This window comes from Macrotis lagotis, chromosome X, assembly GCF_037893015.1.
Source record: "Macrotis lagotis isolate mMagLag1 chromosome X, bilby.v1.9.chrom.fasta, whole genome shotgun sequence".
Classification (NCBI taxonomy): Eukaryota; Metazoa; Chordata; class Mammalia; order Peramelemorphia; family Peramelidae; genus Macrotis; species Macrotis lagotis.
In genome coordinates this window covers 86,354,129-86,365,740 of record NC_133666.1, presented here as the reverse complement: position 1 = coordinate 86,365,740, position 11,612 = coordinate 86,354,129, and the positions used below count along the sequence as shown (strand labels likewise).

Below are 11,612 nucleotides of genomic sequence, written 5' to 3'. Positions count from 1 at the left end.
CAATTTCTTCACATCTTTTAGCTGTAAATGGGAAAAAATGCCCACTCTAAAGATATTTAAAGTATACCTTGAAATTTAGGACATTTAGCATTCAAAGTTCCATTCTGTGTCAGATCCTGTAGGTTCTCTGAGTCCTCACAAATATAGATTATGACAAACTGGAGGGTCCTCTAATCCAGACCTTTGCTGTTCTCTACTGGTTACCTTCATCCTGATGCTGAGTGAAGTAAACAGAATCAGGAGAATATTGTACACATTAACAGCAACATTGTGTGATGATCAGCTATGATGGACTAAGTTCCTTTCAGCAATTCAGTGATTAAGGACAATTCTAAAAGACTTCTAATGGAAAATACCATCCCCATAACTAAAGAGCCCACAAAGTCAACAAAATCCATACATTTAAAATACAAAAGAATTGTTTACAAAGAAAAATAAACAAGTCTCTCCTGTGTTTTTCCTTTTTTAAAATGAAACAATTTATTTTATTTTTTCAATTACATGCAAAGGTAGTTTTCAACATTCATTCATTTGTAAGTTTATGAGTTCCACATTTTTTTACCACCCTCCCTTCCCTCCCCCCTCCACATGGCAGCAAACAATATGATAAAAGTTGTACACATATATAATTTTTTTAACATATTTTCATATTAGTCATGTTGTAGAAGAGGAATTAGAACTAAGGGGGGAAAAGCATGAGAAAGAAGACACAAAGGACATTTTTAATAAGTGAACTGCTCTGCATTCAGACTCCATAGTTTTTTTGTTTGCTTTGTTTTCTGGATAAGGATGTCATTTTCAATAACAGGTCCCTCAGGGACATCTTTGATTACCGAACTCTTGAGAGGAGCTGCATCCATCCTAGCTGATCCATCTCATGATGTTGTTGTTAATGTACAATCTTTTCCTGGTTTTGCTCACTTCACTCAATACCAGTTCATGCAAGACTTTCCAGGTTTTTTGAAGTCCAGTCACTCACAATTTTCTACAGAACAGTACTCCAAAACATTCATAAACCATAGCTTTTTCAGCCATTCCCCAACTGATGGGCATTCCCTCAATTTCCGATGCTTTGATACTATCAAAAAGAGGACTATCAATATTTTTGTATATGTGGATCTTTTCCCCTTTTTTCATGATCTTTTGGGGATATAGACCTAGTATTGGTAATGCTGGATCAAAGAGTATATTTGGTTTGGTTGTCCTTTTGGTATATTTCCTAATTACTCTCCAGAATGGTGGGACCAGTTCACAAGTCCACCAACAGTGCATTAGTGTCGCAGGTTTCCCACATTTTCCTTTTCTGTCATCTTAACCAATCTGAGAGGCATGAGGTAGTACCTCACAGTTATTTTAATTTGAATTTCTCTAATCAATAATGATTTGGAGCATTTTTATATGAATATAGATATCTTTAATTTCTTCAACTGAAAACTGCCTATTTATAACCGTTGACCATTTATCAATTGGAGAATGACTTGTATAACTGTAAATTTTACTTAGTTCTCTACATATTTTAGAAATGAGTCCTTTATCACAAATGTTAGTTCTTAATATTATTTCCCAGCTTTCTAAATTCCTTCTAATCTTGACTGCATTTGTTTTGTTTGTGAAAACCATTTTAATTTAATGTAGTCAAAATCATCCATTCTGCAATTTATAATGCTCTCTATCTCTCGTTTGGTCATAAACTTCTCCTCTCTCCATAGATCAGTCAGATAGACTATATCTTGTTCTTGTAATTGGCCTATGATATCACCCTTTATGTCTAAATCCTGTACCCATTTCAACCTTATTTTTTCTCCACCTCTATTTACGTTTAAAACAAAAAAAAATTATGAAAAAAAGTAGTCCCTCTTGTGATTTTAAGGGAAACTGAGGCCCAGGGAGCATAACAGACTTGTGTGAAATCACTCACAGGCTCTTAGGGATAAAGCTGACAAGGATTTTCAGAGGCTTAAGAAGACAAGCTGCTCTAATGACTATAGGGGAAACTGAGACCAAGCAGGAAGTTCCAATCCTGGCTTCACTGTTTACATGCCCCGAAACTGGGCTCCATGTTCCTCATTCTAGGTTCAGATCCTATTGATCTGTCACCAAATCTGAAGTTTCTGGTACAGAACTAGCCAGACTTCCAGCCAGTGGCATCACAGACTGCTTTGTTTGTACCTCCATCTGCAAAGAGAACCTGGAGGAAGAGAAGTCATTGTTCACTGAAGCCCAGTAAACCTCTATCTCCCCACTGACTCCTCTTAAGGGCTTCCACCTTGCTAAAGGATCCTTTCCTACCAATTAGCAAAACCCCCTGCCTTTCCTATAAATTCCACTCCGTAACTGCAGAGCTCTTACTTCTCAAGTGAGTTTAAGGTTTCCCCAAACTCCAACTAGGACTTCTCTTGACCTCCTCCTTTGGTTGAACTGTTAGTTTTGTAACCCCCATATGGATCTTTGCTGCAGTCTGGGGGTAAGAAAGAGCCCAATGTGCTCTCACCCTTCTGAGCTAATGCTTACCCTTCTTCCACATCTTACCTCAACTTCCACTGGCTTCTCAACTTCCACTTCTTTGTTGACTGCGTGTTTCCGGGGCCGACCTCTGCCACGTTTCTTAGGGCATGGAGACTGCTCCTTGGTGGCAGGGGCCCGCTTGCGCCCTCGGAGCTTAGGTGGGACTTCCCCAGTAGAGCCAGGAATACCTACTGCCTCTACCCTCCGGCTTCTGGTGGCTCGAGGGGCAGGTGTCTCAGGTATCAGAGAATAGGAGGACTCTGGGGTGGCAGTGAGTGACTCAAAAGCTTCCCCCACCCCTACTGACTGACTTCGGAGAGCCCTGGGTGGCCCCACAAGGGATTCAGATCTCTCTCTTGGAATGGAAGTGGGGTGCTCAGGGAGGAGTGGTACAACTCTAGCAGGCCCACCAGCTCTGGCACCTCCCTGTTTCCACTTTTGACGAGTCTGAAGGTGGGGTACAGCCATTATGGGCAATTCTTTAGGGATGGCAGGGTGGAGCTCAGGGGTCAAGGGGACAGTTGGTGCAGAAGAGGGACGGAAAGGCTTCTGTGACTGCCTTTGGAAAGTACACTCTGATTTTTCTCTAGGATCCTGAGGGAGGAGAGGCTCAATATTTGGGGCTCGGATGATCCCCTGCCTCTTTCCCCATCCCCTTCCCCTGCCTCTTCCCCTTCCCCTTCCTCTTCCCCTTCCCCTTCCTCTTCCCCTTCCCAAGATAGGTGATTCCTGGGAAGTTGGAGAGGAAGAAGAATGGAACAGTTTGGACCAGGTGATTCTGGGACTCCAAGCAGGGGCTGGGAATCCAGGGACTGTAACTTTAGAAGTTACAAGAGGCACATCTGAGGAATCCTGGTCATCCTGCAGACAAAAATGTATAGTGATAAATAAAAAATAGGATTAATATTTTCAAATTTTCACTCTATTAATTTGCACTTGCTCCTTTATGTTCTTTCCAACCTCAAACTGGCAAATTTTCAAACGAGAGAACTATCAAAAATTATCCTCATGACTGGCAGCAACAACTACTGACCACTGTGTGGCAGCTCTCCCCCAATCTTTGGACTAGCTTCTGAATTATCATTCACAGCCACTGTCTTGGAATTCAATTTCAGTCAATAAGACTAAACATCCTCACCAACTACAAACTATAGACAAGTTAACCCAGCTGAAGCAACAACCAATCACTCCTTAAGGGACAGTTAGGTGGCAGTATGGACTAGGCAAGTCAAATCAAGCCCCTGAACATAATAAGAGCTTCAGGAACAGCAATGCTTCCAGTCTAATGGTAATTAGTTTGCCATTGGAAACCACTATTTGATTGCTGGAAATAACATTCTGTCTTTGCTTCTGCACCCTGAGGCCCTTGGTACCTTTCCATCTGAATTGCAGCTGAAACCTTCTGGATATTTCTCCCTCAGCAGAATGGGAGTTCCTAAATAGCAGGACCTCTCTTACTTTTCTCTTTGTATCCCTAGCTTAACATAGCATTTTTCAGGTACTAAGCACGAAAGAAATGCTTTATTCATTGATTCCTTTTTCTGAAACTTCCTTTGTCCCATCCCCACAATATCCAGCAAAAGGCTCTACAAAAAGAAGTAGCACTGAGGACTAGGAATGACAAAGAGAGAAATGAAAAGAGAAAGAAAGACCCTGATTTCCTGAGACAGATTAAGATAGACAACCATAAATAATGACACTGTGACAATGCGGCAGGTATCTATCTGGAAATTAGCTGATAAGGCAGAACAGAAGAGAGGAGAAAAATTGGAATGTAAGAAATGACAAAGAGAAGAGGTTTGGAGTGAGGGAAAGGACTATGCAGTGCATCAGGAACTCAAGGTGGGACCAAATAAAAGATTTTACAGAAAATTGTGACAGATGACAAAGCAAATATGGAGAGCTAAGAGGAGGAGTTCTTACCATTGACACTTCCTCAGGAGTCAAAATTTGGCTTTCATAGAGACCTGGACAAGAAGAGAAAATTAGTTTGACTGGATTCTTGGGAATCTTAAAGGAGTTTACAGGATAAAGATTTCCTCTAACACTTACCTCTCTGATGTCTGCTATCACTGATGATTTGAGGTTCTGAGGCTAATTCCTGCAGGTCTTCTTCCCAATCTTTAAATTTTGGCGCTGGAGCTGGATTCTGGATCTGTTGATCATAATCATCTGACATCTCTCCCTCTGCCTCTCTTTGCAGCATTTCTCTGGCTACCTTCATTTCTACCACTCCATTATTGGTTTTTCTTCCTGGTGCCTGTCTCTCAAATATGTCGTTTTCATAGATTTGCCTCTCCATTTCCTTCTCTAGTGCCTTTGCTTCTCCACAACTTTGAATGACTGTCCCTGTCATAATGTTCCACTGTCCTCTATCATTCTGTCCTCTTTCTGATATCTCTGTATGTACTGCTGAACTCACTCGTTTTCTCTTGGATCTCTTTGCTTTATTTATCAATGTTTTTCTCTTCAAGGTTCCCCTTTCCAAATTTTCCTCTAGCTCTATTCTAGATGTCTCTATTTCTATCACCTGGTTGTCCATGTCACTCTCCATAGTTTGTGCCTGCATCTCTCCATTCGGATTCTCTATGTCTTGACTCCTTGAGGATGTTGCTATTTCTGGGCTCTCAGGCTGTAGATCTGCAGCTGTCCTAGGTAGGGAGAGGCAAGCTCCATAGCCTGCAAAGTAAGAGTGGAGGGACTGAGTAACTGATACCTCTGACATCTTTAAACAGAATGGTCACATGGGCAAGATTTCCCATGACTCAATTAAACCATCCAGGGGTGAGTCAAGGGAGAGAAAGAAACTGAGAGGTGTTATAGAATCAAAATATGAAAAAAAGTTTTATACACTTTTCAGTAAAATAAGAAAAATCAGGGGTAAAGTAAATTAATGGAGATTTGGGGAGCTCAGATACATTTGGACTGGAGGTGGAGTATAGACTTAAGGCTAGGAAGAATCTTCATGAGCTCTTCTTTCAATTACTTACTACTCATTGTCCAAGAGAGAGCCTTAATATCTACTCTGGATCTAAGCTTCTGCCTCAAGAGACCCCACCCTGGTGCACTTCTCCTTCTAAGACTTATTCCTCCTAAGGAACACAGTAACACAGTTCATATTCTCATTAGGCACCCAGATATATGATTCCAGAGTGAGTCTCATCTGCATGGTTCTGATTCACTCTTTCTATAAAGCACTGATTATCTTGTAAATCCAGGTCTGAAGTATCTGAAAAGGAGTTGAAAAAATACTTTAATTAGGACTGGCTACTCAACTCACCCTTCCTGTTTACTTCAGAGGGTTGGTCATTGAGGGACAGAGACCCTAAACTCATCAGCACTCTTATTCTGACAATATTCAATACTTTCCACATCTGGATTACAATCCCCTTCTCTATAATTTTGGATTCCCTCCCAATGTATCTGGGCTGACTTCCCTAGAGTATTTGTTTCTACTATCATGCCTACTAAGCTGACCCATGGGGAGGGAGATAGGCTCTGCTCCAGTTTTTTTTTTTATAGGTATCTTACCTTGGGTCCTAGCTTTCTTAGTTGTCCTTTCCAGTTGATCGCCAGCTGGGGTCCACTCTACCTCACTGTCATCTTCAGCTGGAGGTGGGCTCTTCTTCACATATGTCAAAGCTCCATTGTCATCCACATATGTATTACTGTTCCCATTTCCACCAATGGGGTACTGGGCCTTTTCAAGATGTACTGTGGAGAGTTTTGTTGGGGCTCCCTCCTCTTTTATATTTGCATTGTTTGCCCCACTCATTAGTTCCTAATCTTTCCCCAGATGGAATACAGGTGAAATTATTGGGATAAAGTATTTTTCTCTAATTGTATCACTGTCACACATATCAGTCTGGCACACTTGAAAGTGAGTTTTAGCCCATCTCACTGAAAGACCGTCCTCTGTCAAATCTGTACCTCTATCTTACAAAGAATAAAGGCAGAGTCCCTAACAAAGGTGCTATAACTGAGGTTTTTTGGAAACTACCTTCATCATTAACATCTGTATTATTGATGTTTGTCTGATGATTATCCTTCATTCTCAGTTCATAACATAACATTAAGGAGGGGATGCCATGGCATGTAAATGAAGTTGATTTAAGGGAAGTGGTGCTATGGAAATTCACCAGTCTTACTTTGTTCACCAATCCACTGAACAGATAAGCATCAGGATAACTGGAGATGGCTCTGGATGCAGTGGGAGACCTTGGCTTTTTTAAAAATACATATTTATTTAAGGCAATGGGGTTAAGTGACTTGCCCAAGGTTACATAGCTAGGTAATTATTAAATGTCTGAGGCCAGATTTGAACCCAGGTTCTCCTGACTTAAGAGCTAGTACTGTATCCATTGCACCATCTAGCTGCCCTTGGCCTTGGCTTTTTTAATCTAGGTCTTTCCTAGCCCATTTAGTGACCAAGGTTAGATAAGAGAGATGAAAGAAAAGAGGCCAAGAGCAACCATTACCCACACCTAAACACTTAATTTGGGAAGGCAAAATCCTCAGGCTTTCTTGTTGATTAAGACAGGTAAGAAAAAAATGAAGCACGAAAACCACTTCTGCAGTCAAAAAAAAAAATAAATGAGTCTGTGAGAGGAACACTCTCAGTGTTTCTGGCCAAAATAGAACAAATAGTTAATAACATTCACTCTGAACCAATGAAAGCCCAACAAGTGACCAAGTGGACTTGGCTTGAGATCCACTGCTGGCCAGTGAAGGAGGGCCAGACTGATTTTGGGCCAGTAAACCCCAAGGAATATTTCCAGGTCTTTGGATAGAGCACCCACAAGTACAGTAAGAAAAGAAGAAAGAGAAAGAAACAAAGAAACAAAGAGAGAGAGAGAGAGAGAGAGAGAGAGAGAGAGAGAGAGAGAGAGAGAGAAACAGAGACAGAGAAAGAGAGTGAGAGAGAGAGAAAGAAAGAAAGAAAGAAAGGAAGGAAGGAAGGAAGGAAGGAAGGAAGGAAGGAAGGAAGGAAGGAAGGAAGGAAGGAAGGAAGGAAGGAAGAAAGAAAGGAAGAAAGAAATCTGGGGAGAAGAATGAACTTTGTACATATTTCCCAGGCTCTTCTCCCAACCCACTACCTTCCTGATACCTCATATTTACCTGCTTCCTCCTTTGAGTATTCAGTCAGCAAAGTCTCCTGGAACTGTGGTTCCTCTGTCACAGGAACACTGGATGTCTCCACTTTTTGGTCCTCCTCAGTGTCAGGAAGCAGTGGGGCATCCAGATGGTGATATTGGCAAGGTAGATCAGCAAAGAGTAACAAGTCTTGGTCACTCAACTGGTGATCCACACTCGGACTTAGGCGCCTGAGGGGTCTCAGACGGTGTATACCATTGAGGCTACCACAATCTCGAAGGATAGGTGCCTTGCCTTGGGCTGGAATATCAATTATTGCATGTAGCTTGGAGATGGATGAAAAAGGGAGAGCCACATTACAGCCTGGTCTTCGGCCAATTATATTCTGCCCAGGGTAGAGCAGGAAATCTAGGGGCAAAAATTTGATGAGGTATCACTTTTACAGTCAGAGAGATGTGCCCATTCTTGCTCTTTCCTGAATTTTCTCTTTGGTTTTCCTTTTCACGCATTCATATTTTCTCTAGGAAAAACACTGAGGAAGATCTATAGAATTTTCCAAAGGGAAGATAGAGGACACACAATGTCTTGGGGGTGGGGGCTACTTGGGACCACAAAAATCATAAAATCATAAAAAGAAAGGTTGCATTTTTGCCTGGTTCCCCCTTCCTTTGGTACCCAATAACCACTAACCTTTCTCAGGACCTCGGACACTGCTGAACAGGTGCAGCCGCCCCACAGGTTTCACTTCCACCAATCCTGGAGCCTCCATGACCTGGGGGAAAGGAGAGAACACCCCCCCCCCCACCATCATCAGCTAGTCAGACGTGGAATCGTCTAGAATCAGACAGGAGGGGGGCGCAATGGGGGTACCTTTGGGAAGAGGGATCAAACAAGGACCTAGGAAGACCCTGGGACGAGATTTCCCTCCTTAAGAGTTCCGAGGCCAAGGCAAAGGAGGAGAGACCCCTGGAGGGGGTGGGGGAGGGGCCCCAAGGTTGGCTCTGCCACTTACACCCCACGTGACCTTGATCAAATCACTCAACTTCTCTGGTCTGAAATTTCTTCTTCTGTCAAAAACAAGGGGCCTGTGAGAAAAGCAACCAATACCACCCCTCCCACCTCTTACAAAAACAGCCCGGATAACCCAAATCCTGAGAGGTTGCAGTTGATTCCCTCCCCGCCTTCAGTGGGGATCCGCGGCAAGGTTGGGGCAAGGTGGGGGTGGACCCCGGGACTCGACCCCGCCTCCCCACCACACCCTCTCCCTGGACATCATGTCTGGGATGAGAGACTCCAAGTAAATGAGGGTCTCCCCTCCTCCCACCCACCGGCCGCCAGTCCCCTACATCCCCAATCCACAGGTGACCGCGGTGGGACCCAAACCGTCGGGACTCCCGAGATCATCCAGCGAAGCCCTCGATCAGTTAGATGAGGGCGCCAGCAATCCCAGGAAGCAAACCTGCGAAGAGCTCCGGCTCGGACTTTCGCAACCTGAAGAGAGGAGATCCAAATGGCGCCTAGTCAAGAAGGGAGTTGGAGAGCTCCGCAGCTGACAGGACTCGGTCTGTTTCCGCGTCACACTAAAAGGCAGAAGGTAAGGCGAGCTCAAGTACTGATGCTCTCATTGGCTCCTTCTGACGTCCCTCAAGACAATTAGCACAATGATTGGTCGAGCCAACCCTGGCAAGCTGGGAACCAGTCAGAAAAAAAAGGACCTCTCGCTTTTCCTTCCCCTGCCTCCTTTTCACTCAGGCTCTGGGCAACAGTGGAGGGGCGAGGGGAGCGGTGGGGGTGGGGAGGAGGGGGCTTCTCTGATTGGCCAGAAGCTCCTGCGCAGTATCCAAACTGTAACATTGCTTGTTGCTGCCTGCTGAAGGAAGGGACCAGAGCATCCATTCCTGGTCCTCCCCTTGTGGCCCCTGCTGACGCTTGAGAAATAGGATGGATAAGACGACTGTTGTGAGGGCGAGAATAAATTGTTTACAACAAAACCAAATAATTAAACGCCGGTGACTTAAAGGGAAACTGAGGCCCAGGATTTTAAAGGATTGATCTGAACTCACCCACAGGCTCTGAGGTATGGAGCTAACAAAGCCTTCATAGCCTTAAAAACTTTTAACCCCCACCCACCCAGCTCTCACTTCCCCCACTGTGACAGCAAGTGAAACTGAGGCCTAGCTTTCTAAGGAACCCATGTGAGACCACAGAGTCCCAGACCTTGAGCTGACAAGGCCTTCAAGACACCTCAGAGTACAGAATATCCACCCATCAGCATTGTAGCAATAACTGAGCCCTATGGAACTTATGGGACCTGTGTGAAACCACACACAGACTGCTAGGGATAAAAGTGACAAGACCTTCTAAGGGTTTAGAGTCCAAATTTATAGGCATAACTGAGACTTAGAATGCTGAGGGACTTGTCTGGAATCATCCACAGGCTCTTAAGTATAGAGGTGACAAGGATTTCAGCATCTTGAGAGAACAAGTCCTAATGCCTGTAGGGAAAACTCAGGCAAAGCAGGTTAAGGGACCTTTGTAAAATCACCCACAGATTCTTACACATAGAGATGAAGAAGTCATCAGAGACCTTATATTTTAAGATACCCCACCACCCCTCTGCAATTTGGGGGAAACTGAGGCTGAGGGAACTGAAGGGACTTGTGTGAGATCATCCACAGCGTAATAGGCTTGGACATGACAAGGCTTCCAGGACACTTAAATTCTAAGACATCCAATACCCCATTGTCATTGTAGAAAATCCTAGGGCCTAGGAACCTGAAGGGACCTCTGTGAGTTCTCCCCCAGATTTTTAGATATAGAACTGACCAGACCTTCAAAAGTTTTAGGATCAATATACCCATGCCTTTGACTTTAAGGTAAACTGAGGTTTAGGGAGCTGAAGGTACCTGTGGGAGATCACCCACAGGGTCCTGTACCTAGAGCTGAGAAGGTCTTAAAAGGATTTAAACTGTTTCTATACTGTATGACAACCAATAAGTATGTAGGAAAAAAAGCTGTTCAGTTTTAAAAACAATTTTATGTATATGTGTGTGTATGTGTGTAGGTTTATCATTATTATATAGATTTGCTATTATATATGTTTTTTGCAATGGAAATTTATTGTTTTATTTTAAATCCTCTCTTAGGTTCTCCCATATACATGGGAAACTACTATTTTCCCCCTGTTTTGTATTTGAGTGTAAGACAGAAAATTTAAAAAAATAAATAAATAAACTACAAGTCTTGTGAATTTCAGAGAACCTGAAACCTAGGGAGCTTCAAGGACTGATATGAGAGTACCCACAGGTTCTGAGGTATAGAGCTGACTAGACCTTCAGAGACTTAAGAATACAAGCCCCTTTAATGACTTTTCAGGAAACTGAGGCCTAAGGACCTGAAGGCACCTGAGTGAAATCAGTCACAGGATATGACTACAGCTGACAAGGCTTTAAGAAGTTTAGAGTTTAAGACACCCTACTTCCCCCCCCCCATCAGTGTCTCTAGGGGAAACTGAGATCTGGGACCTGAAAGGGGTTACCAGGAAGTAATATTTTGAATTTCAAGGTAGTACATTCATATGATGCAAATTAATCTTATCATATACAAAATTTCAAAAATAATCACTCTCTTCTGATTCCTTCACATGCTACCCATTATTCACATATAAGTGGAAAATATTTTCCCATGCAGAATATATTCAGAGTAATCCTTGAAATGTAGAACATTTTGTACATGAAGGTCTATTCTACAGAGGTCATGTAGGTTCTCAGAGCCCTCACAATTATGGCACATGGAGCATTGAAAGACACTTCAGTTCTAACATTTTCTGTTATTTCTGGGATTTGATATCCCTCCTTCCAAAAGTTCTCTTGAATTTTTTATTCTCTTTTTGATGAATACTCACAAATTGATATTGTCTGTTCTAAAATACCATATCTTCAAAAAAAATTTTCTTCCTCACTCTCTGAACATTCCCCATTGCCTCTGTTGTAGTCCTTCCCTAAAACTGACAT

The 11,612-nt window shown here is 42.9% G+C and overlaps 1 protein-coding gene and 1 pseudogene across 1 annotated transcript; both read right to left on the bottom strand.

Annotated features, from left to right (window-relative positions):
- Positions 1-503: 503 nt before the first annotated feature.
- Positions 504-8,773, bottom strand: LOC141497965 (uncharacterized). The gene is made up of 7 exons (XM_074200861.1): positions 8,612-8,773; positions 8,290-8,371; positions 7,624-8,007; positions 4,558-5,184; positions 4,429-4,472; positions 2,530-3,366; positions 504-2,188 (listed from the first exon to the last, which is right to left on the bottom strand). The coding sequence occupies exons 2-7, from the start codon at positions 8,366-8,368 to the stop codon at positions 2,123-2,125; spliced, it is 2,037 nt and encodes a 678-aa protein (XP_074056962.1). The 5' UTR covers positions 8,369-8,371; positions 8,612-8,773; the 3' UTR covers positions 504-2,122.
- LOC141497966 (uncharacterized) lies at positions 5,191-7,610 on the bottom strand (annotated as a pseudogene).
- Positions 8,774-11,612: the final 2,839 nt, after the last annotated feature.